Source organism: Dendrobates tinctorius, unplaced genomic scaffold, assembly GCF_039654945.1.
Source record: "Dendrobates tinctorius isolate UK_male_01 unplaced genomic scaffold, ASM3965494v1 ptg000216l, whole genome shotgun sequence".
NCBI lineage: Eukaryota > Metazoa > Chordata > Amphibia > Anura > Dendrobatidae > Dendrobates > Dendrobates tinctorius.
In genome coordinates, this window is record NW_027361883.1 from 568,868 (window position 1) to 595,823 (window position 26,956).

General features: G+C 48.5%; 1 protein-coding gene across 4 annotated transcripts in view; it reads left to right on the forward strand.

Moving 5' to 3' along the window:
• The first annotated feature begins 3,338 nt into the window (after positions 1-3,338).
• Positions 3,339-26,956, forward strand: part of SFXN5 (sideroflexin 5) — a 260,274-nt gene continuing 236,656 nt past the window's right edge. For all 4 annotated transcript variants that reach the window (XR_012222340.1, XR_012222341.1, XM_073555065.1 and 1 more), the window contains exon 1: positions 3,339-3,595. Coding sequence is in view for 2 of the 4 variants with exons in the window: in XM_073555065.1 (XP_073411166.1) it covers positions 3,452-3,595 (144 nt within the window). In the remaining 2 variants the exon portion in view is untranslated. The remainder of the gene's footprint in view (positions 3,596-26,956) is intronic.

Genomic DNA, 26,956 nt, shown 5'->3' on the forward strand with positions numbered 1-26,956 from the left:
GGGTCACATGTCTCCATTCCTCTGTTTCTTCAGGTGCACTTCGAATTTCTTCTCTTTCTGTAACATGAAGAGATAATTCTGCTCTGTCCAAGAACTCTTCACCGTCCTTAATGATCTTCAACGTAGCTAACCTCTCTTCGAGATTTTGCAACTTTTCCTCCAACAGGGACACAAGCTTGCATTTGTGGCATGTGAAGTTTGGCTTTTCCACTGGTAAATCTGTGAACATGTAGCAAGAATTGCAGCTCACCAAATGGCTCCTGGCCTCTTCCATCTTGAGATTTCTTAAAAAGATGAAAGATGAGCCAAAATTGTCGGCGCGCGGTTTCTCCGATTTCCTCTTTTCAGCTGCAACGGCCAAAACCCAGTGATCGTTGAGCTCGCGGAGACTCTTCACTTATCCCAGAAGGCACTGGGAATATGCAAATGATCTCCTCAAGACTCTTCCCCTGGTTGCGTGGATCAGTAATGTAATGTATGTACACAGGGACTGCACCAACAGAATAGTGAGTGCAGCTCTGGGGTATAATGCAGGATGTAACTCAGGATCAGTAATGTAATGTATGTACACAGTGACTGCACCAGCAGAATAGTGAGTGCACCTCTGGGGTATAATACAGGATGTAACTCCGGATCAGTAATGTAATGTATGTACACAGGGACTGCACCAGCAGAATAGTGAGTGCAGCTCTGGAGTATAATACAGGAGGTAACTCAGGATCAGTAATGTAATGTATGTACACAGGGACTGCACCAGCAGAATAGTGAGTGCAGCTCTGGGGTATAATACAGGAGGTAACTCAGGATCAGTAATGTAATGTATGTACACAGGGACTGCACCAGCAGAATAGTGAGTGCAGCTCTGGGGTATAATACAGGATGTAACTCCGGATCAGTAATGTAATGTATGTACACAGTGACTGCACCAGCAGAATAGTGAGTGCACCTCTGGGGTATAATACAGGATGTAACTCCGGATCAGTAATGTAATGTATGTACACAGGGACTGCACCAGCAGAATAGTGAGTGCAGCTCTGGAGTATAATACAGGATGTAACTCAGGATCAGTAATGTAATGTATGTACACAGTGACTGCACCAGCAGAATAGTGAGTGCAGCTCTGGGGTATAATACAGGAGGTAACTCAGGATCAGTAATGTAATGTATGTACACAGGGACTGCACCAGCAGAATAGTGAGTGCAGCTCTGGGGTATAATACAGGAGGTAACTCAGGATCAGTAATGTAATGTATGTACACAGTGACTGCACCAGCAGAATAGTGAGTGCAGCTCTGGAGTATAATACAGGAGGTAACTCAGGATCAGTAATGTAATGTATGTACACAGGGACTGCACCAGCAGAATAGTGAGTGCAGCTCTGGGGTATAATACAGGAGGTAACTCAGGATCAGTAATGTAATGTATGTACACAGGGACTGCACCAGCAGAATAGTGAGTGCAGCTCTGGGGTATAATACAGAAGGTAACTCAGGATCAGTAATGTAATGTATGTACACAGTGACTGCACCAGCAGAATAGTGAGTGCAGCTCTGGGGTATAATACAGGATGTAACTCAGGATCAGTAATGTAATGTATGTACACAGGGACTGCACCAGCAGAATAGTGAGTGCAGCTCTGGGGTATAATACAGGAGGTAACTCAGGATCAGTAATGTAATGTATGTACACAGTGACTGCACCAGCAGAATAGCGAGTGCACCTCTGGGGTATAATACAGGATGTAACTCCGGATCAGTAATGTAATGTATGTACACAGGGACTGCACCAGCAGAATAGCGAGTGCAGCTCTGGAGTATAATACAGGAGGTAACTCAGGATCAGTAATGTAATGTATGTACACAGGGACTGCACCAGCAGAATAGTGAGTGCAGCTCTGGGGTATAATACAGGAGGTAACTCAGGATCAGTAATGTAATGTATGTACACAGGGACTGCACCAGCAGAATAGTGAGTGCAGCTCTGGGGTATAATACAGGAGGTAACTCAGGATCAGTAATGTAATGTATGTACACAGTGACTTCACCAGCAGAATAGTGAGTGCAGCTCTGGAGTATAATACAGGAGGTAACTCAGGATCAGTAATGTAATGTATGTACACAGGGACTGCACCAGCAGAATAGTGAGTGCAGCTCTGGAGTATAATACAGGAGGTAACTCAGGATCAGTAATGTAATGTATGTACACAGGGACTGCACCAGCAGAATAGTGAGTGCAGCTCTGGGGTATAATACAGGAGGTAACTCAGGATCAGTAGTGTAATGTATGTACACAGTGACTCCACCAGCAGAATAGTGAGTGCAGCTCTGGGGTATAATACAGGATGTAACTCAGGATCAGTAATGTAATGTATGTACACAGTGACTGCACCAGCAGACCAGCAGAATAGTGGGTGCAGCTCTGGGGTATAATACAGGAGGTAACTCAGGATCAGTAATGTAATGTATGTACACAGTGACTGCACCAGCAGAATAGTGAGTGCACCTCTGGAGTATAATACAGGATGTAACTCCGGATCAGTAATGTAATGTATGTACACAGGGACTGCACCAGCAGAATAGTGAGTGCAGCTCTGGAGTATAATACAGGAGGTAACTCAGGATCAGTAATGTAATGTATGTACACAGGGACTGCACCAGCAGAATAGTGGGTGCAGCTCTGGGGTATAATACAGGAGGTAACTCAGGATCAGTAATGTAATGTATGTACACAGGGACTGCACCAGCAGAATAGTGAGTGCAGCTCTGGGGTATAATACAGGAGGTAACTCAGGATCAGTAATGTAATGTATGTACACAGTGACTGCACCAGCAGAATAGTGAGTGCAGCTCTGGAGTATAATACAGGAGGTAACTCAGGATCAGTAATGTAATGTATGTACACAGGGACTGCACCAGCAGAATAGTGAGTGCAGCTCTGGAGTATAATACAGGATGTAACTCAGGATCAGTAATGTAATGTATGTACACAGTGACTGCACCAGCAGAATAGTGAGTGCAGCTCTGGAGTATAATGCAGGATGTAACTCAGGATCAGTAATGTAATGTATGTACACGGTGACTGCACCAGCAGAATAGTGAGTGCAGCTCTGGGGTATAATACAGGATGTAACTCAGGATCAGTAATGTATTGTATGTACACAGTGACTGCACCAGCAGAATAGTGAGTGCAGCTCTGGGGTATAATACAGGATGTAACTCAGGATCAGTAATGTAATGTATGTACACAGTGACTGCACCAGCAGAATAGTGAGTGCAGCTCTGGGGTATAATACTGTGTCAGTGATGTATCCTCAGTGACTCCTAGCAGTATCACACAAACACTTGAACTACAGATCCCATGATTCATAGCGTGCGTCCGCGTCTGACGTCACACGTCGAGGGGCGGAGTCTAGAACTTCTGCTTCGTTCCAGAGAAACGGCAGCAGCCAGAGATGAGGGCAGGAGGAGCCGGGGACTCCCCGCCAAGACCACAACTCCCGGCACCCCCCACGGCGGGGGAGAGCACCACATCTCGGCGAGTAGACATGGCGGCCGACGCTCCTCCGTTCGTCCTAGGGAGACCGCGGTTCCAGCAGGTAAGGTGACCGCGCACACTGCTCCTGTGCCGGCTACTGCTCATGACACGTCCCCCTTCTGAGGGGGGCGCTGTATTTTGACAAGTGGCTCCACCTCCGCGTCTTGATTTGACGCATCTGATTGGTTTTCCTCCTCGTCTATTAGATGTACGGGAGCCGATGGCGCCCAAGATTGGTGTATTTTGCTCTGTGCGGGCGTGGTGTTAGGGAAAAGGCGGGGAAAGAAGTGTGACTGACATAGTGTGTGCAGCTATCCCGGGCTGTGTGTGCAGGTTACAGCATAGACCAGTATGTGCCCTGTACACCGGTATAGACCAGTATGTGCCCCGTACACCGGTATAGACCAGTATGTGCCCCGTACACCGGTATAGACCAGTATGTGCCCCGTACACCGGTATAGACCAGTATGTGCCCCGTACACCGGTATAGACCAGTATGTGCCCCGTACACCGGTATAGACCAGTATGTGCCCCGTACACCGGTATAGACCAGTATGTGCCCCGTACACCGGTATAGACCAGTATGTGCCCCGTACACCGGTATAGACCAGTATGTGCCCCGTACACCGGTATAGACCAGTATGTGCCCCGTACACCGGTATAGACCAGTATGTGCCCCGTACACCGGTATAGACCAGTATGTGCCCCGTACACCGGTATAGACCAGTATGTGCCCCGTACACCGGTATAGACCAGTATGTGCCCCGTACACCGGTATAGACCAGTATGTGCCCCGTACACCGGTATAGACCAGTATGTGCCCCGTACACCGGTATAGACCAGTATGTGCCCCGTACACCGGTATAGACCAGTATGTGCCCCGTACACCGGTATAGACCAGTATGTGCCCCGTACACCGGTATAGACCAGTATGTGCCCCGTACACCGGTATAGACCAGTATGTGCCCCGTACACCGGTATAGACCAGTATGTGCCCCGTACACCGGTATAGACCAGTATGTGCCCCGTACGCCGGTGTAGACCGGTATGTGCCCCGTACGCCGGTGTAGACCGGTATGTGCCCCGTACGCCGGCGTAGACCGGTATGTGCCCCGTACGCCGGCGTAGACCGGTATGTGCCCCGTACGCCGGCGTAGACCGGTATGCGCGCGCGCCGTACGCCGGCGTAGACCGGTATGCGCGCGCGCCGTACGCCGGCGTAGACCGGTATGCGCGCGCGCCGTACGCCGGCGTAGACCGGTATGCGCGCGCGCCGTACGCCGGCGTAGACCGGTATGCGCGCGCGCCGTACGCCGGCGTAGACCGGTATGCGCGCGCGCCGTACGCCGGCGTAGACCGGTATGCGCGCGCGCCGTACGCCGGCGTAGACCGGTATGCGCGTACGCCGGCGCAGACCGGTATGCGCGCGCGCCGTACGCCGGCGCAGACCGGTATGCGCGCGCGCCGTACGCCGGCGTACGCTGGCGTAGAGCGTCCTGTGGACCAGTATACAATTGTGCACACCACCAGTACAGAATGCACAGCCATGGCCGACGTTTTGGCATCTTTGAAATTGTCCCAGAAAATGACATTTTTCTCCCCGAGAGTCCTTACTTTTGCTGGTGTTTATTTCTTTTGTGTGTTGGACCATTAGTCACCAGTGGAGAGAGATGAGGTCTCCACATATGAGAGACCGGGAGATTGTGAGAAGAGCTGTTCAAAACCCTAGCCGGGAGGAGTAAGAAGTGTGTTGATGGTTATGGGAAGCCATTGATTGAAGTCATTTATTCCATAGGGGGTGACCAGATATTACATGTATTACATAAGGAGGGGGGGGGACCAAATATTACATGTACTCCATGGCGGGGTGACCAAATATTAAGTTGAGGGAGACAACAATTTTGTCTGTCCCATTTTTGGGGTTTTGTGTGAAATTATGTCCAATTTGGCTTTTTTCCTGTTATAATACACACAAAGTAAAACATGGGAAATTGTCATAATTTCCTGGGAGAAATAATTAATTTTCTGCAGCAATCTCCAGAGTGTGAACACTGTCTCCCATGACTGCATATTGTATAGCCGGTGTCCTGCATACGTGCATAGACCAGTACACACCAGTGTAGAGATGACAGAATGTAGCGTCTTTAATACATAACTTTTATTACACCATTATAATCAGCAGTGATGTAACGTGCAGCTATATACTCATAATACTGCCTCGCGGGGTGAAGTCTGTGGCGCTGCGGGCGAGGAGCTTATGATGGTAGTTCTCTTAGTGGCACATCAGAGGCCTCAAGCGTTCGTGCCCCACAATCCTGGTTCTTTGTGGGGAAGATTGACATTATCCGTCAAAATATTTTAGGCCATGTGTAAAATTATATAGCACCGCGCACATACCCGTCATGGGAGGACCAATGTGAGGAGGAGATGGTCTGGCTCACAAAGATCTGCTGTGCAGTGCCGTCCTCACCATCTCCAAACGTGAGTCCCATATTATGACCGGTGGAAGAAAACCTCTGGTATTGTAAATCTGGCCTGTCTGCCGCAGACGGGGCCTGACCTCAGAGTGGTCTTCTCCAGAGAAGGGATTCTGAGTCTCCATAGGGTAGAGTACATAACCCAGCATATACGAGGTACACAAGTAGTACAGTGCTAGTCTCCACAGACGCAGATGACTGATGCCGAACGATGTGCTGAAGATCAGGTGGCTACTTTTACCCTGATATATCCAGGTGTGGGTGTGGAACTGGCAAAAAGAAGCCAAAACTGATTGTATTGTGTGTGCCGCAGAGGACCCTGATTGCTGCAGAAGAAGAAGCTCATACATGATCAACTCTCTGCAGACGGCCTATCCCAGTTTCTGTAAATGGCTTCCACTAGATTCCATCCCCTACGAAATATGATTGCAGATCTCTGAGATTTCTGTATAATTCTCGTCCATTATTAAACTTTCCCAGTTCTCCTTATTTTTAAAGAACGGTCAATGGTCCCTGTGATTCTCACGGTGTGTTGTCCACCATCTGCCCTACCATGTGGGACCAAGAGGACTCTCCTGTCACGACCATTTGCTACTACGTCATTCAGGTAAATCCCGTTCTCAGAACCCTTTTGTCCACATGGTCTCCTCCAATCCAAGTTGTTCACAAGTCAGACCGATGTGTCTGATCTTTAATATTGAGCTTCAGGGATAGCCCCTCTGGAGGGAGGTGGGATGACACTTTCCAGCAGAGAAGACTGCTAGCTGCCGTAGGTTCTCATAATGGTCCTGTCTGCAGCTCCTGCCATCTCGTTTATTAACGTCAGTATCCACAACATTCATGCAATTCTCCAGGATCACAGATATGAGACTGAGGCCGATGACTTTGATGGTAAATTGGTGGAATTCAGACACACTGACCCCAGAATGATAGTACATAGTCTACGAGGTGTGACCAGACCGTAATGTGTCCCGACCACGTACCATTCATTGGCTTCACCAAGCCCCGTATGGTCCTCTTACCAGCCCAGAATAGACAGGATAGAGGATGTCCTATACACCAGTGTAGACCACTGTACACCAGTGTAGACCACTGTACACCAGTGTAGACCACTGTACACCAGTGTAGACCACTGTACACCAGTGTAGACCACTGTACACCAGTGTAGACCACTGTACACCAGTGTAGACCACTGTACACCAGTGTAGACCAGTACAACCCTAATATAGTGTCCTATACACCAGTAAGATGAGAGATCCTGTACACGAGTCGCCCCTTTCCTCGCAGTCTTTATGATCTGGGTGTGGAGCTGCGCTCTCTTAATGCCGTTACTCATTATACAAGTTCTGTCATCTTGGCTGGAGACACTGGTCGCTTTCTTATTGTTTCTTCATTTTCCGGTGTTTGTCCTGAATTTCCACGTATCTTTCCAGATGTTACGTGATCTCGGGGTCTCGTCACACAGACAGTGGACAGTGGTGGGGGACACGTTGCGCTGTTGTGTATTTTGTTGGTAGGATTCGCTGCTGTCATCATGTTACTCATTATCAGGTGGAGTGCAGCTCTTTACTCCATCTCATCACGGTAGTGCTCCAGATAGGGTGGAGTGTGGCCTTCCCGTTGGCGTGTCAAGGTGTGATCGCTCTGCATCTGCAGTAAGGCACAGGTTTTGCTTGGTTCTTGTTTCTGATACTTTAGCCTCCTTTCTGTAGTCGTGCCTGTACATGGGGAAAGTCTCATGTGCCACGTACGGATGGCGTGTTCTTTTTTTTTTTTTTTTTTTACTGACAAAAATAATTTTCAATGTAAATTTACTGAATGTCCGCTAACGAGAATCAGGGTTTGCTGTTTTGCTCAGGAATTTTGGTTCAACTGAAGAATAAAAAATACAAAAACTAAAGACCCGGCCTGGACAAAAATGTTGGCTCCCCTAACTTAATATTTTGTTGACTCTCAGTGAGACTTCAGCCCCCATCCCCAGGTATTTTGGCCAGTTCCTCATGATTAGACGGCTCCTTGTGTCTCAGGTGTGGAGGCGTCTTCTCCAGACTGCAGATCTCGGCTCCGTCCACAGACGTTCTGCAGAACTTAGATCAGGACTCGTAGAAGACTCTTTAGAAGAGTCCGATGCTTTGGTTTCAGCCATTCCTGGATGGTTTTAGATGTGTTTTGGGTCATTATCCCGATGGAGGAGTCATGATCTGTGGCTCAGACTGAGCTTTCTGACACTAGGCAGCACATTTTGCTCGAGAATTCCTTGATAGTCTTGGGATTTCATTGTTCCCTGCACAGATACATGATCCCCCTTGTCAGATGCAGTAAAGAAGCCCCAGAACATCTCGGAGCTCCTCTGTGTCACAGGAGGTACAATGTTCTTCTCTTTGCTTCCTTTTGCTCCTGTTTTGTCTCCTCCGTCCACAGGACGTTCTCCCACAAGCTTTGTGCTTGTCAATATGCTTTAAGACAATTACAGTGTGGCTTTTTTTTCATGATTTGTTTTCAGCAGTGCTTACCTCCTTGGTCTTCTTTCATAAAGTCCGCTTTGGTCCTGACAGCATGGGATGGTGCCACCTGACACTGGTGGACCTTGACCTTGGAGTTCACCGCTAATCTCTTAGGAAGTTGTTCTTGACTCTTTGATTTCCATTCATATTATCCAACTCTTCATTTTGTCATCAGTTTTCCTCTTGTAGCTACGTCCAGGGAGGTTGGCTACAGCCCCATAGACCTTAAACCTCTGACTACTATGTTCTGCTGTAGTAACAGGAACATTGGATTGTGGGGAGATGTCTTAAATGTAATGGCTATAACAAGTTTGTCTATAAGTTTCTTTCTAATCTTCTGAGACAACTTTCTCCTCAGCTTTCTTTACTCCGTGCTCAGTGTTGTACACACTATGATCCCAAACAGCACAGTGATCATGTCATGGGGTTACTGACTTACTGTCACATTGTGGAGCCAGAAGACCACAGCATCTGAATGCTTTTACTTCGGTGCTGAGAAGAAGCACTTCTCCTTCATTTTAAATGTGTTTATTTCTTCAGGCAGAACAGGGGTTAATTGGTCATGTTGAAAATCCCTGTGCTCACAGCAGAGCACCGGTAGCCACTCCCTTTCTCTATATAATCTGGGCTCTGTTACTAATCTTTGTCAGAGCTAGCATTTACTGCATGGCTAATGGAGGGAGAGAGGAGTTCATATGAAAAGGAGAGGTGGAGGAGTTATCTGTGACTGTTGCTTGGTTTCTATGTGTGGTAATTCCCTATCCTTCTCTATCTTTGGTTTATTCCCCGCCTTCACGCCCCAGTGCATTCCTCCTGTTATATGTGAGTGAATGTTTTGTATACCTGGAGTTTTCTGTTAACGTTTGTTGGGTTGGTGTACTACAGTGCACAGTAGCGGCCCCTCTTCCCTGGGTGGGGGAGGAGAACAGATGGAGGGCTAACTCAGGAGATAAGGCAAGGATGGAGGCCCTGGCATTTTCACCTTCAGAAGTATCCCGGGGAGTAGGGCGAGCTAGGGAACCCCCCTAAGGTTAGGGACAGGGAAGGAGCCCCTGGTCCCAGGTCACCTGACAGCTTTGTCGTAGCGGACTACTTTTCATCCTGTAAATAGGCGACTGATTACAAGTTTGTAGACACATATGATACTAATTACTGGAGACACCTAAGTTTCACATGTCCCTATGGTCAAATTATTTTCAATCTTATCTAAAGGTTCCTTCATTGTTGTCTGGGGCCATATTCATTAGTTTGCTTATGAATTGTGTCCACAGAAAAAAAAAAACAATGTCCAGTTCTCATTATCTTCATAGTGTATTTAAATTGAAAATTAAGTTTGTCTGTTTTTGAAGTTATTTCATTGACCATTGTGGATTTTTCTTACTTTACCAGAAGTTACCTATAATTTTGCTTGTGTGTGTTGTAGGGATTCAACTCGCTCAGGAGCCACGGGAATCAATCAGAAGGCACGTTCCTTTAAAAGTTCATGGGGTTTATTGCTTCATAACCCATAAAGCAGCACATAACATAAGGAATAGCCTTTAGGTCAGGCGAAATCAAGCATAAATGTCCATTATTTCAGGCTCAGTCCTGGAGCCTCAGCAAAACACAGGAGGCTTATCCGTCCTCACATACAGCCAATATCCACAGGCCTCTCCGGGTCAGCAGACTCAGCACGTGGTCTTCAGGAAGGTAGCACACCTTCCACCACATAGGCTTGCCGGGACCTTCCACATGGCCCAATCAGATCCATGCGCTCTCTCTCATGTGATCTACTCTGGTTACCTTATATGGTCCGTAGCCACGCCCACCGGGTCACATGGCTAGGACCTCATCACAGGTCCTGCGAGCATTCATACACACATACTTTATTATTACACTCTTAAACACACCCTGGGTGGATTTGTAGATGATTGATCCCGCCCGTCTCATCAATCATCTGAAGGCTTCTCCCTGACACATTGGAGCGACAGATCAGCTCTGCTGATCAGCACATAAGCAAGCCTTCATCTCAAGGCCACCCACCTTGAGATACATAACGATCCTTCAGCATCCTATACCCATTACCACAATGGATATGCCTGTAGGCCCGTCCTGGGACACCCACACAGCGCCCCCTAGCGGACATAGTGGTCACTGCACCACATACCTCCCCCTCTGTTCAAACTTGTTGGGTTGAACATGTGACATCACCCAGGGATCTCGAGACCGGGCACCCATGTCACCTTGCCCTACAAGTCGAGAGGACCATCTCCGTCTGTTTTGTTAGTCATACTGCATCATATATACGTTAGGCCTCCCCCGCCCCCAGCGGTCAATATCTCGGCCTTGGGCTTTGGCCTTCCCGTCAAAGTCCGTCAGCGTGACCAGACACTCTTTAGTCTCCACCTGTCTGCAGTGCGCTCTGTCACCCGACCTTTCACTGACCAGCTCTCCCGGTTTGTACGGTCATGAGTCCCACGTCCAGTTGGGCTAACTGGCTGGTCTGAGTCTGACCCTCCGTCGCTACGTCCACCACCGGGTCTCGTGCCTATGCTACTAAGATTAGAACGGCCACTTGCGGACTCTCGACGTTCTTGTCTTCGACTACCTGCCCTTTCATTATTTGGAGGATCCCTTCGGGCCCTTACACCTTGGGTTGGAGGTGGATGCCACCTGACATTCTGTATCTGCTTAATCATTTGCAGTCGGTCCTGTCTTAGCTGCTCAATCTCCTTCAGGTACGCTACCCGATATTCCAGGAGCATGCGAAGGTTCCCAATGCTTTCCATCGAGCCAACCACAATGACTGGAACCATGTCATCTTCAACAGTTACTTGAATTTCCCCAGCAGGTGGGATCCTCACTCTCTTCACACCGGATCCATGCACCATCTCCTGCATCACTTTTCCAAGTATGCCAACGACTTTCCCCACCAGATTTCTGGGTAACGCAATTATGTCTTCCACAAAGCCCAGCCGACTTTGAGCCTCCCTCGCAAGCTCCAGTCGTCGAGCGGCTTTCCTATTACGCACCACGAGCATCTGTTTCGTGCAGAGACATTGTAGGTGCATCTCCTTCAGGACAGCCACCATTTTCTCTGTGTCTTCCGTTTCTGCCAGTATCACCAACTGGTCTGTCTCTGGTGCCCAGTTCACACTATAGGCCTTTACTGCCTTTTTAAAGGTCTCATGCACACCCTCGCTGGCACATGCTTCTCGCACGTCTTTGGGTACCTCCATCACGCACTTGAAGGTCATGGACTTGCTCTCATCCTGGACAGACTGCTTTGGGTTTACCACGGACACTTCCCTCAAGATATCTTCCACGACCGGGTGACTGTCTTGTGCAGCTCTTCGCTCACCATCATCCTGAGATTTACAGTCTTCAGGACCTTTTTCCAAGATGGGCTTTGGCAGTTCTGCCTTGTTATCACTCGGGCCCAGCCGCTGTACATCTTCGTCCCAGCTCTTCTCCCGCAGGAGACCTTTTACTTCTCCTCTGAGTTCTTGGAGAACTTTATCCCACTCCTCTGCCAGGTAGCGACGCTCATCCTCTCTCCGGAGAATCTCCTGTTGATGCTTCTCTTGGGCCTCTCTGAGCACCTCCATATCCTTCACTATGACTTTGTTCATAGTTTGACACGCTGACAGGAGACCTCTGAGCTCAGACTTCCTTCCCCAGCTCATCCACTCTGTGCTCAGCTGCTTGCCTTAGGACCCTATCTTGTTCGACATGTTTTTACAGTCTCTTTAAGCATCTCTATTGTGTAGTCTTGCTCTCTTTTGGCCAACACGTGTCTCACCACTACCTCTTTAATTATATTTTCAAAGGGTACCACTGGGTCAGTCCTGTCCGTCTCATCTCCCAGCCCACCATCCGTCATGTCACGAGACGTCAGGTCCGTAAGTTGGGCAGATGTACTTCTTCCAGTCAGTTCTACCTCTGACCTGTCCATGTCAGGAGCCGGCACTGTCTCAATATCTGTTGGCCCCACAGTTGAAACGTCTTTATAGTCCGACCATACGTCATCAAACACGACAAAGTCTCGGCCCCTCTCGTAGGTATGCACTAAGTTTGGTGGCATACTACCACCTTGACACTTCCCCTTTGTCATCTCAATCATAACTCTGTCCACCGTATAATTCACAATGCCCCCATGGTTGCAGCGAACCCTGACGTTTTTCTCGGTCAGACATAAAACGAGAGGAGTTCCTGTCAGTCACCTGACTCTTTGAGTCCAGCCTACCAGGGACTCCTTCCCGGTGCAGCATTACGGTACACACCTGTGACCCATCGTTATCAGGAAAATACATGCCGCACTCCTCAAAACTCATACACACACACTGCGGTTCCCCAGACATACCCACCGAGGCAACCAGTGCTGCCATTTCCTGAACCACCCTAATTTGGGTCGCCGCCCCCTCCTGAGACTCCACCCCTTTTTGGGTTACTATGCCAATTTGGGATACCGCCCCCTTTCGGGATTTCCCCATGTCCGTTCTGCAGAACTTATGCCACAGTTCCCACAGTACAGTTTGTCTTTTTGAGCTGCTACTGGCCCTTTAAGCACGACACCACACCAGTTCCTTCTGGCACTGCCACAGCTCCTGCTGTCATAAATCACCGACACCACCGGCTGCTGTTCACACACAGCGGCTGGAGTCCTCTTCGTAACCCTGCCGAGTTACAGGAAGCCGCTTGTCCCCTTCGTAATCCCGCTGAGTTACCGGAAGCCGCTTGTCCCCTTTGTAACACCGTCGAGTTACAGCAAGCCGCTTGTCACCTTCTTGACTCCCACTGAGCCACCACAGGCTGCGTTAAGAAAAAGAAACACCACACAAAACTCACCTGTCCTGTCTGTGTTCTATTCAGGACGTACCGTCTCCGCCTGAGACCGTCCAACACACAGGGCGCACCGGGTGCTATTCGGGGTGCCGACACCCCCCCCCCCCCCCCCTTCCCAGGGTTTCCCAACACACCGGCCTCACCAGGTCCAGGGGCTCAGCGGGTGCTCTTCAGGACATCCGTCTTTGCCTGAGACTGCCCAACACTCACGCCTCACCAGGTCCAAGGTCACACCATGTGCTCCAGGGAGACTATTCTTCTAGAATCTACCAACACTGACCCTCCAGGACCTTGCTCACTGAACACTCCAGGTATACAGTCTTTCCCACTGACCCCGGTCAGCAATGACTCCTGTCTGTTACCTGTTGGTGACGGCCACACAGTTTCCCGAACGCCTCTTCTCCTCAGAGGTTTTCCACAAATATCAACACAGTCACTTTCTCTGACCTCGGTCAGTATTATGGTTTTCCAGACCGTCTGCTCTCCTGGCCCCGAGCTGCCAGTACGGCAACATGTGCTTTTTGGAACCGCTGCCCACAGTCTGTCACCATTTGTAGGGATTCAACTCGCTCAGGAGCCACGGGAGTCAATCAGGAGGCACGTACCTTTAAAAGTTCATAGGGTTTATTGCTTCATAACCCATAAAGCAGCACCTAACATAAGGAATAGCCTTTAGGTCAGGTGAAATCAAGCATAAATGTCCATTATTTCAGGCTCAGTCCTGGAGCCTCAGCAAAACACAGGAGGCTTATCCATCCTCACATACAGCCAATATCCAAAGGCCTCACTGGGTCAGCAGCCTCAGCACGTGGTCTTCAGGAAGGTAGCACACCTTCCACCACATAGGCCTGCCGGGACCTTCCACATGGCCCAATCAGATCCATGCGCGCTCTCTCATGTGATCTACTCTGGTTACCTTATATGGTCCGTAGCCATGCCCAGCGGGTCACATGGCTATGACCTCATCACAGGTCCTTCAAGCATTCATACACATATACTTTATTATGACACTCTTAAACACACCCATGGGTGGATTTGTAGATGATTGATCCCACCCGTCTCATCAATCATCTGAAGGCTGACACATTGGAGCGACAGATCAGCTCTGCTGATCAGCACATAAGCAAGCCTTCATCTCAAGGCCACCCACCTTGAGATACATAATGATCCTTCAGCATCCTATACCCATTACCACAATGGATATGCCTGTAGGCCCGTCCTGGAACACCCACACAGCGCCCCCTAGCGGACATAGTGGTCACTGCACCACATTGTGTACTTTATAGTGATTGTTGTATAAAAATTCCCTCATGGAGATACTTTACTTCTATTAGCTGTCTTAACGCAGAGAACCACAAAGTGCAGCACCTACCACTCGTTAACCTGCAATAGTCTTCTGGAAGTATGAGAAGTGGATGTCATTTTCCTTCATTTCACTAGAAGACCTGTGTGATTTCTGTGGTTGGGCCTAGGGTTACCTTCTACGAGTTGCTATGGAGGAGCGAGCTTGGGTGTATGATACAATCCCCTACGCCAGTCATGGACTCCAATACATCAAAGAACGCCTTGGATGAGGACTCCCAAGATTGTTGGGCCACATGTCCTCTGACATCTAATCTTCGAGATGTTCTTGCTGTGCACAGAGATCTAGAGAAAAGGTTATTGAAAATAATGGACACTCAAAAAAGGTTGACGAAGAACAAAACTGTGTGATCCCTGAATTTTAGTATGACAGATCAAGGATTTCCTGAGCTTAACATCTGATCTTAGTGCTTGATTATTGCTTGGGTCAGGATAATATTTGATGGGATAATTATTTTGATCCTGGTGAAATATTTCCAGTTAGGTGCTTGCATACTGTGTAGAAAAGAACAGTTCCTTCATAAGTCTTCCATTTCAGACCTTGTTTCTATATCACATATGTGGTGAGGTTCCGTTAACATTTCCATCATATTTGACACCTGACGGACACCATTGTAAGTCCGCAGTTTTCACCAGATGCCCTTGGAAGCTGTGGTATGACTGGTCTGCCACTGCATGGTGGTGGCTCTAAATGGAGCACAGCTTGATTCCTTTCTTTGGAGATCATCGTAGACTTAGTTCTTGCCTGTCCGGAATAGATGAAATTTCTTAAAACAAGTCCGTATCTTCACCTTGGCGATCCCCCTCGATCACTCTGGTCCCTAAGCCTCTTCTTGTGACTGGACAGGCATGAATGGGCAGCAGCCAATCACTGGAGACCCTATGTGGTTATAATCAATCATCTCTGGGATCTCACTAATAGCACAAAAGACAAATAAAAATTCTGGACCAAAGCCCAAGTGCTTTCAGCCGAGCGCTGGCGAGTATCTCCAACCTTGGAAAATGTTCACCACTAGTCATCGCACATGATTGTTCATGCAAAACTTTCAAGCTATGGTTGGACAAATTGGCTAAAAATGGGGATTTCAGCTGACTTTTATCTTGGCTAAAAAGGGTTGACTTTGATTTTGGGCGGACGTAACTCTTCGGTACTTGTGAGCAGTCTGTTCTGCCACCATCTTGCTGCAGCACACAATGGGTGTATCTTCACCGCCTGGCGCTGGTTGTTTGGATCCCATTAGGTGCTTTCTGAATCTAAATATGCTGAGGACGTAGCAGTGTTTTATCAGGAGGTAGACTAAATCTCTCCAACACTGACTTGATTGTATTAAATAAAGGCGAACTTTCCTTATGACTACGAGGATTCCTTCCAACGTCTGCCGCGCATCCAGGAAAGACTCCTTCTCGTTCTGACCACGAGCCCAGAGTAATTGCCAAGCTGTTAATTTGCTAATTGCTGAACTCAGCTGCTGCTAAATGAAGCTCGATCATCTGATTAGATTTATGTGTGTGCATGTGTAGGATGAGAGAGATGATAGAAGTGGACTTCAATCTCACACAAGACTACGACAATATGGTCCGCTCCAGTGATTGTTCGGAGGAGAGGTCATTTGCCTGTGTGAACAAGGAGTCAATCTTTTACAGTAATTCTGGGTTATATAAGGGATTTACAGTCATCAAGTCACTATTGACTTGTGAAGCCTTGACGGAGAATGTTTCTTGTAGTTGCCATACCTTATGTTGAGGTCTTCAGTAGGGTCCAACAAGTCTACTGTGCAATATGGTTAATATGGAGTCAAAATTACCCATAAGTATTTTTCCTGATCCTGGATTAGGACGGATTGTAGCAAAGTACCAAATTTTAACATGAAGATCTACCTGCCTGGATGAGTTGCCTTCACCCCCATGTAAATATAGAGAAGAGTCATGGTCCTGGACACCTATGGAATGGCTGATTTTATGACTGATTACAAGATGAGCGATAACTTGTAGGTTGGGGGAGGTCTGACCACTGAGATCTTTCCTGACCGCCATGGTGGAAGACTTGTGCACTACCACTCCATTCAATGTCTATGGGACTGACCGAGAAGTGCTCTGCCATCTCCGTCAGTCCTATATTGAATTGACCACAGCTCCATTCCACTGGTGGTGCAAGTTCTTCAGTGGAGGTAGATGCAGTCAGATCCACACTTATCTAGTGTCATCACCTTTCCTATTATACGCCTTTAAGGAAAGGACTACATGATCACTTTGGTCGCACAAAATGAAGCCATAAAAAAATAATGCAAAATAATTGTCCACAATTTGTAATCGTGTCAGCATTCCAGGGATGTAACTGTAGAGATGCATCAAACTGAAATCAGATTGGACGTGACGTCCATTGTGTTTTCTTACTGCTATTTTGCGTTTGACCAAAAAATGCGTCTGCTTTGGATTTTCATGCAAAGTTACATAGTGGTCACCAAAAGCAACCATGTTATGAGCAGCTGGGAATATACAGCGGTCTTAAGTCTATGACCAGACACTGGTTCTATGGTGGTGAAGCCTAAGAGGCAGCAGGATCTACTACCACAAGACTGGACAGCATACCTATATATTTCTGGATTTAGCAGGTTTAAAACCGTAAACATCAATCATATGAAATATTGACTAATGCAGTCAGAAACCTGCTAGAGCGCCTGTGAGGAACAGCCCACCGCTGCCACCAATGTGTGAGGAACGGGCGGGCCGCTGCCACCAAATTGCGACGGATGGCGGACCCTGTGCCACCAATACGTCACGATCCCACCACCGACACTGGTTTGTCAGCGGACGGAGGGACGTGACCCACTGCCGGCACACGGCTATCACAGGCACAGGCACAGTGGGGCTTATCTTAGTTATCCCAACACTGGCACCATGTGACAAAAACACAGCAAGCTAATCTTGCTCTAACAATTTATCGCAGGGGGGTATTTTGGTTGCCCCACCACTGCTAACAACCTTCCAAGAACTGTGGGGATTTATGTATATCCCACTTTCTCAGTTCCACTTTGGAACTCGCAGCTCTCCGGCACCCCCCTTACCCTCAGGTCAGTCAGGGAACTGCACCTGGGATAATTAGTCGCTGGACTGGCTGCTTGTTGTGCACGGGCAATTAGACTACTGCAGTACGGGAATTATCAATGCTGTGGCCTCAACCACTCATTCAGCAATTTAAGACCCTTCTGTACTGCCAGCTAGCCTCGCCAGCCGTGCACACCATGCTTCCACCAGCCACGCTTTACTTAATCAAAGAGTTAATTAAGAGGGCCCGCGGCAAACCCCAAATTAGTAGCGATTATCTAAAAAAAGGCGCATAGTTCGTTTCTTAGAGCACATGGAGTCAAACTGATAATTTTACGATTTATTCCCCAAAGTCGGGCAGTGATTACAAATTCAAAAGTTGTAATAAATTGAGACATTACATATGTACAAATATAAAACAAAGTGGATGAAAGAATAGAAAGTAACACTCACATGTGCGTAGTTGGTATTAGACAGACCATGTGGCTGGGGGGAGGGGCGCTTAACCAAACGTCCCCACTCATCGGCATGTCTCTCTGGCAGGAGGACTCCAGCTGAACTGACTGGAATTTGTTAGGGAATACCTATAGCCTAGGGTCTGTGACCTCACAAAATGAGCAGTCTGGAGGGGTCCAACCTCCCTCTCACCGAGTTAGGATTTGGCTACAAAACTAAGAATAACTATATCTAAACGAGAAAAGCCCGTACCAACACACATAGGGCATCGTTGTTTGTGATTTACCGAATAGAATCCAAAGACACCAAGCATGCCATACTTGGGACACTCCGTTTGGGAGCAATCCATATCTCAGTTTCTAGAGGGATAAGGATTATGAAAATTAGAGATTGGTAAGATGCTTTCCTTGCCTACTCAGTGATATGGTTATTATATCTCTGAGTTGTATGGTTTTTGCAATATGACTTGTTTTAATACTTCCCATATACTGGCATCCAGCCTCGGCCAGAACAAAGATCTTTTCCCCCTAGCTGTGCTTCGAGAGGAAATGCCCGGTATCAGGTTTCAGATGCCGGCAGAAAGCACACACACAGACAGCTGCTAAGGGGGCAAAAGGAGGGGGCTGTAAGGGAGGGGGGAAGTGCTGACAGTGGACAATGTCCTCAGTATTGTGAAATGGGAGATTTCTAGAAGGTTCTAGAAACATCATACTTTATAGACATTTTACATTACAGCGCCCCATTTCTCTGATTGTTTCCGACCACTGCCTTCGACAGCCCGTATGATGGAATCTTGAAATTGCATCAACCTATTTGAACAGATGCAGATGAGGGCTCATATTGGGTGTTGTGAAGAGGAAATATGTGCGCAAGCTGCCACGGAGCATGATGTCAGATCTGGAAGGATGGGGAAGCATGCTACTCATTTAAAAAACAACAAAAAAAATAACATGGGGAAAGAGTGAGGGGGAGACATATTGCGCGGCCTCTTATGACAGACATTGCAGCTGATGCTCGGAGATCTTGGCAGGACACGGGGGCAGAAACCTGGGAGCTCAGTATTTCTGGAATAAAAATAACATCCTGTACGTAATCCGGAGACCCCAGCTATACTGTGCTTCAGCCTCTGCAGATAGTGAAGGGGCCATGTTCTTGGTTACAACCCACTGTGCGGTGATTTGGGTTTTCACGGAAGTCATCCAGATGTTTGACGGTGCATTTGGCCGAGCCCTAGAACTTTTTAGATTAGATTTGTGGATCTCCTAAAGGGGAGCGTCTCATAGAGACTGACACACAAAACATTACACCTGAAAAGTTTAGAACCCTAAAAAATACGGTATGGTCTCAAACTTGGTTTCGATCCTTGATGGACAAAGGAATAAGAATAATTCCACTTGTAGGTTTCTGTGTCTCCATTTTAATGCTCATTGTTGGGCATCTCCTACGTAGAGGGTTGGTGATAAGGCTGGATTAGTTTTGGGATTGTTGGTTCCCTCTATATTTTTCATTCATGATCAGGCTCCTTTTTGTTCTTGGGGTGTGTGATGGGTTTAGGTGGGGTTGGATTTCGGATGCTATGTCAACCATTTTGATATTTTTTAGCAAATGTTTTCAACATGATATGGGTAGAACTCCTATTACTAGCTCCTGGGGCCAGATCCCTTCTTAATATCCTTGTTTCATAATTCCAGAGTACAGAATATTCCATGAAAGAAAGCTATCTGATGGGATGTATCCCTAAGCATGAGACTGGCTCGTAAACTTGTGTTAGATCCATCTTCATTTTGCTAGAAGACGAGGCATAAGTAGATGGGTGTGGCTGTGGCCATCTCACACTTTCTCCAAAGCTTGGCATGGTTTGCATTGGTGATGAAGTTCACAAGTTATATATTTTTACTATAGCCTAGAAATTATTCTTTAAGAGGCCAAACTAGAATAATACCACTTATGGGTGTCGCGTTCTTCCAGCATTGACTCGGCGGTATCACTTAATTCAACTGGATACGACAAATCTTCTTAGATCCCATTGTACAATGGAGTCTCTGGATACATTGTGGGCAACCGGTGGCCCATAGACCTCATGAAGCCACCCTGGTTCTACATGTTCAAAGGATGGAGTCCATATGTTGGCATGGGTAGCTATAAGCCTAATTGAGGGGTCTGGTCGGACTTTGGTGGTTTCGAGCTTTTGGTTAGGCTGATGAGTCTCCTGTTATTATACTGGGAGATTACCTTACATGGAAGAAGACCTAGCTGCTAAAAACTGAGGACTAGGGACATTAAATTGCCTCTGATGTAGTCAAGGACCACATTTGAGGACCCTGTAATTTAGTTGACCATCATTACTGTTATCAAGACTCTTCAACATCCTCTCGTTGAGGTTGAGACCAGTAGGTGTCCGCCATCTTCCAGTGCAATGAGGTCTTAGATGAATGGCATTGATCGCCGAGAAGGGTTAATAAACACAATGTTTTTCCATGTTTCCGAGCTCACTTGTTGGGAGGTACCTGTGGCCTTTGTGTATTATGCTGTACACCATGAAAATGCCGGAAACTCTCTGCGATCCCGCGTGACAGGTCACGTGATGCTCTTGTTTCGGATACGCTAAGTTGCGGCAGAGACAGGATGTTGGCAGCTTCTCCCAAAGTGTTCATCTCAAGCTGTACGATTAAGGGAGCAAAATATGTTGCATTATCTTAATCATTTACATTTCATCTGTGTTGATGAAATAATCGCTCAGGAGCATAAAAATACAAGAAATAATAAAGCAGCCGCGCCACCTACGCATCCACCAGGCCCGGGTACAATATGCTGCTAATGCCGACTTAACCATTTACTGCCGTGTGATGCAAGTCGGTCTGATGATGGATACAGGTCTGATATCAGTGCTCTGATCTGTGGCGACACTACCGCGCACTGTGCAGTATGATTCCTGCCTCCGGACGGAGCATTGACTTTCGCATCTACCCCGAGAGAAGTGGAGGAAAGTGACAACTGCTCGGAGCACATTTACTGACTACTCCATAAAAGTAGTCATCCATCGGCCATAACAATCAAACCACTGACGGGTGAAGTGAATAACCTTATTCTTCTGGCAGCCGGCACCTGACGGGTGAGATTTATTAGGCAACACAATCAGATCTTGAAGCTGATGTGCTGAAATCAGAGAAAATGAGCAAGCGGGAGGATCTGAGCAACTGACAAGGGGCGTTGTTGTTGTTTTTCCCCATATTTGGTAGGCAGTCCTAGGGAGTTTCCCTTATACCACAGTTTTTGTAGTGTGTTCCTCGTATACCGTATGTCTTTTGGGGTGTTACCGGTGTATGACTTGACTTATGGGTTGTTCGCCGGCATGTTTTGGATCTTGTGGTGTGTTCCTTGGGATGATGTGGGTCTCATGGGGTGTTCCCCGGGATACGGCGAGACTTGTGGGGTTTCTTGGGATGCCGTAGGTTGTGGGGTGTTAGTCTGGTTTCATACTTGCGTTTTTTTTTGCGCTGCGTTCTTGCGCATAAATGCGCATGCGTTTTTCCCCCCTATATTTAACATGGGTGCGCATTGTCATGCATTTTTATGCGCATGCGTTTTTTTGTAACGTGCGCCCGGGCGCACAAAATGCATCCTGTTGCATTTTTTTGTGCGTCCGACCTGTCTCAAAAAAACGCATGCGCACGAAATTCACCCAAAAACCCATTAAAGTCTATGGGAGCGCTGACGTGCACATTGTCATGCGCACGTCAGCGCAAAAAAAGCATGCATTTTTTTGCAAAAAACAAGAAAACGTATGATGCGTTTTTTATGCGCGTTTGCACTGTGCACGCAGTGCAAAAAAACGCAAGTGTGAAAGTAGCCTTATGGTGGGATTTTTGGAGTGTCTCGAGATGCCACCGGACATACGGGGTGTTCCCTGGGGTATGGCAGGCCTTTTGAGATGTTCCCTGGGACGCTGCAGGACTTGAAGTTTCCTCGGGATGCCATGGGTTTTGTGGGGTGTTTAGTGGAATGCCGCAGGGACTTGTGGGGTGTTCTCTGGGATATGGTGGGTCCTGTGGGATGTTTCTCAGGACATTGTGAGACTTGTGAGGTGTTCCCCGGGATTCCAAGGGTCTTGGACAGTGTTCCCCAGGGTTCCTAGAGACTTGGGGGGTGTTCCCCGAGATGCAGCGGGTCTTTGGGGGTGGAGGGAGTTTTCCAGGTCTTGAGGGGTTCCCCTGGATGCCGCTAGTCTTTCGGGGGTTCCGGGGTTCCCCTGGATGCCGCACGTCTTTGGGGGGGTTCCCCTGGATGCCGCTAGTCTTTCGGGGGGTTCTGGGGTTCCCCTGGCTGCCGCGCGTCTTTGGGGGGGCGGGGGGTTCCCCTGGATGCCGCTAGTCTTTTGGGGGGTTCTGGGGTTCCCCTGGATGCCGCGCGTCTTTAGGGGGGTGGGGGGTTCCCCTGGATGCCGCTAGTCTTTCGGGGGGTTCTGGGGTTCCCCTGGCTGCCGCGCGTCTTTGGGGGGGCGGGGGGTTCACCTGGATGCCGCTAGTCTTTCGGGGGGTTCTGGGGTTCCCCTGGATGCCGCGCGTCTTTGGGGGAGTGGGGGGTTCCCCTGGATGCCGCTAGTCTTTCGGGGGGTTCTGGGGTTCCCCTGGATGCCGCGCGTCTTTGGGGGGGCGGGGGGTTCACCTGGATGCCGCTAGTCTTTCGGGGGGTTCTGGGGTTCCCCTGGCTGCCGCGCGTCTTTGGGGGGGCGGGGGGTTCCCCTGGATGCCGCTAGTCTTTCGGGGGGTTCTGGGGTTCCCCTGAATGCCGCGCGTCTTTGGGGGGGGTGTTGTTCCCCTGAATGCCGCACTTCTTGGGGGGGGGGGGGGGTTGTTCCCCTGGATGCCGCACGTCTTGGGGGGGTGTTGATTCCCTGAATGCCGCGCGTCTTTGGGGGGGGTTGTTCCCCTGGATGCCGTGCGTCTTTGCGGGGGGGGGGGGGGTTGTTCCCCTGAATGCCGCACGTCTTGGGGGGGTTTCCCCTGAATGCCGCACGTCTTTGGGGCTGTTCCCTGGGACTCATTCTCTGCTTTGCTGAACCATCAGACTTTCTGGCGTATTGGACACTACAGTGTGTGCAGAGTATGGGATATCCCTGCCGCTATACTAACGACCCCCAGCTACCTACTTCTCCCGACATCCACTGTATGTGTAAGGCGGAGGTGGAGAGGACATGTGTGGAGTGGGCGCCGGCTGGTTCACACGGCAGTCTCCCTTCGGTAACCACTGGATCTATGGCCTAAATGACACAAAATGCAGTAAAAACACAGGCCTCATTTATCAATACCACCAATAGGACCTCTGTGTTGCCCATAGCAACCAATCAGAGCTCAAGTTTCATGTGTTAAATTTCTGTGGAAAAATGAAAGCTGCGCTGTGATTGGTTGCTCTGGAAAATGGACAGTTTTACTGACAAATATGGCTGGTAATGCTTTTCTTTTTACTGCTGTATTTCTGCTCGGGTTCTATTAAAAAATCATAGAATGGTAGAGTTAGAAGGGACCTCTGGGGTCGTCGTGTCCAACCCCTTGCACAATGAAGGATTCACTAAACCATCCCAGACAGATGTCTGTCCAGCCGCTGTGTGAAGACTTCCATTGAAGGAGAACTCACCACCTCTCATGATTTAGAGTCTATGCTTCTCTTAAAGGTATGGTCCCACGATCAGTAAACGCTGCGTACATCTGCAGCGTCCAACCCGCAGCGGCCAGATGTTACAGCATAGTGGATGGGAGTTCAAGAATTCCCATGCCCACTATGTGTGCAATGTGTGTCTTTTCAGACCGCAGCATGTCTATTTATTTTGCGCAGACGCGAGTCTCCGCAAGATAAATATCACCCGTTCAATGTATTGGATGCAGTGATTCCGCACGGTTTAATGAGCACATGCGGATTCACCTGCGTTCAAAAGCCGAGAGCGCTTTGGACGCAGTGGACATGTGCTACGTTCCAAGCGCTGCCGGTTACTGACCGTGTGGACGTAGCCTAATACATCCTAGAACTGTGTTTGCCTGTTTTGCTGCTGCATTACACTGTTGACTCATGTGGAGTCTGTGATCTATTAGTATACCCAAGTCTTTTTCACACGTGCTGTTGCTTAGTTCTGTTCCTCCCATTCTATAGATGTAATTTTCATTTTTCTTGCCCAGATGTAAAATATTGCATTTCTCCGATAAATACCATTCGATTAGTCGCTGCCCATTGTTCCAGCTTATCTAGATCCTTCTGAATCCTCTCGCTCTCTTCTCTAGTGTTAGCTATCCCTCCTAGCTTTGCATCATCAGCAAATTTGATTAGTTTACATTTAGTTTCCTTATGTAGATCATTTATAAAAATGCTTTATAAAAATGATACAAATGGAATTTTTTTCACCTTACGTTGTTTTGTATGAATTGCAACAAAAAAAGGCTCAAAACTTGCGTGTGTGAATATACCATAACGGAGTCTGATAATCCTCTGTCATCTCTGGTCCGCTGAGTTCCTCAGGGCTTAAATAGAAAAGCTAATGTGGCAAGAATATGAAAACCATCAGCCCCAGCTCTGGTGGCCATATTCACATTGCCATAGCCATGCCCTCACATCCACATAACCAAATCCAAGAACGACACCAGATTACTGCCGTGGATGTGCCCCCAGATCCACATAACCAAATCCAAGGCTGAGACCAGATTACTGCCGTGGATGTGCCCCCAGATCCACATTACCAAATCCAAGGCTGACACCAGATTACTGCCGTGGGTGTGCCCCCAGATCCACATAACCAAATCCAAGGCTGACTCTAGATTACAGCCGTGGATGTGCCCCCAGATCCACATAACCAAATCCAAGGCTGACACCAGATTACTGCCGTGGATGTGCCCCCAGATCCACATAACCAAATCCGAGACTGACACCAGATTACTGCCGTGGATGTGCCCCCAGATCCACATAACCAAATCCAAGGCTGACACCAGATTACTGCCGTGGGTGTGCCCCCAGATCCACATAACCAAATCCAAGGCTGACTCTAGATTACAGCCGTGGATGTGCCCCTAGATCCACATAACCAAATCCAAGGCTGACTCCAGATTACAGCCGTGGATGTGCCCCCAGATCCACATAACCAAATCCAAGGTTAACACCAGATTGCTGCCGTGGATGTGCCACCAAATCCAAGGCTGACACTAGATTACTGCCGTGGATGTGCACCCAGATCCACATAACCAAATCCAAGGCTGACTCCAGATTACTGCCGTGGATGTGCCCCCAGATCCACATAACCAAATCCAAGGCTGACACCAGATTACTGCCGTGGATGTGCCCCCAGATCCACATAACCAAATCCAAGGTTGACACCAGATTACTGCCGTGAATGTCCCAGATCCACATAACCAAATCCAAGGCTGACACCAGATCACTGCCGTGGATGTGCCCCCAGATCCACATAACCAAATCCAAGGCTGACACCAGATTACAGCCGTGGATGTGCCATCAGATCCACATAACCAAATCCAAGGCTGACACTAGATTACTGCCGTGGATGTGCCCCCAGATCCACATAACCAAATCCAAGACTGACACCAGATTACTGCCGTGGATGTGCCCCCAGATCCACATAACCAAATCCAAGGCTGACACCAGATTACTGCCGTGGATGTGCCCCCAGATCCACATAACCAAATCCAAGGCTGACACCAGATTACTGCCGTGGATGTGCCCCCAGATCCACATAACCAAATCCAAGGCTGACTCCAGATTACTGCCGTGGATGTGCCCCCAGATCCACATAACCAAATCCAAGACTGACACCAGATTACTGCCGTGGATGTGCCCCCAGATCCACATAACCAAATCCAAGGCTGACACCAGATTACTGCCGTGGATGTGCCCCCAGATCCACATAACCAAATCCAAGGCTGACACCAGATTACTGCCGTGGATGTGCCCCCAGATCCACATAACCAAATCCAAGGCTGACACCAGATTACTGCCGTGGATGTGCCCCCAGATCCACATAACCAAATCCAAGGCTGACACCAGATTACTGCCGTGGATGTGCCCCCAGATCCACATAACCAAATCCAAGGCTGACACCAGATTACTGCCGTGGATGTGCCCCCAGATCCACATAACCAAATCCAAGGCTGACTCCAGATTACTGCCGTGGATGTGCCCCCAGATCCACATAACCAAATCCAAGGCTGACACCAGATTACGGCCGTGGATGTGCCCCCAGATCCACATAACCAAATCCAAGGCTGACTCCAGATTACTGCCGTCGATGTGCGCCCAGATCCACATAACCAAATCCAAGGCTGACTCCAGATTACTGCCGTCGATGTGCCTCCAGATCCACATAACCAAATCCAAGGCTGACTCCAGATTACTGCCGTCGATGTGCCTCCAGATCCACATAACCAAATCCAAGGCTGACACCAGATTACTGCCGTCGATGTGCCTCCAGATCCACATAACCAAATCCAAGGCTGACTCCAGATTACAGCCGTGGATGTGCCCCCAGATCCACATAACCAAATCCAAGGCTGACTCCAGATTACAGCCGTGGATGTGCCCCCAGATCCACATAACCAAATCCAAGGCTGACACCAGATTACTGCCGTGGATGTGCCCCCAGATCCACATAACCAAATCCAAGGCTGACACCAGATTACGGCCGTGGATGTGCCCCCAGATCCACATAACCAAATCCAAGGCTGACTCCAGATTACTGCCGTCGATGTGCGCCCAGATCCA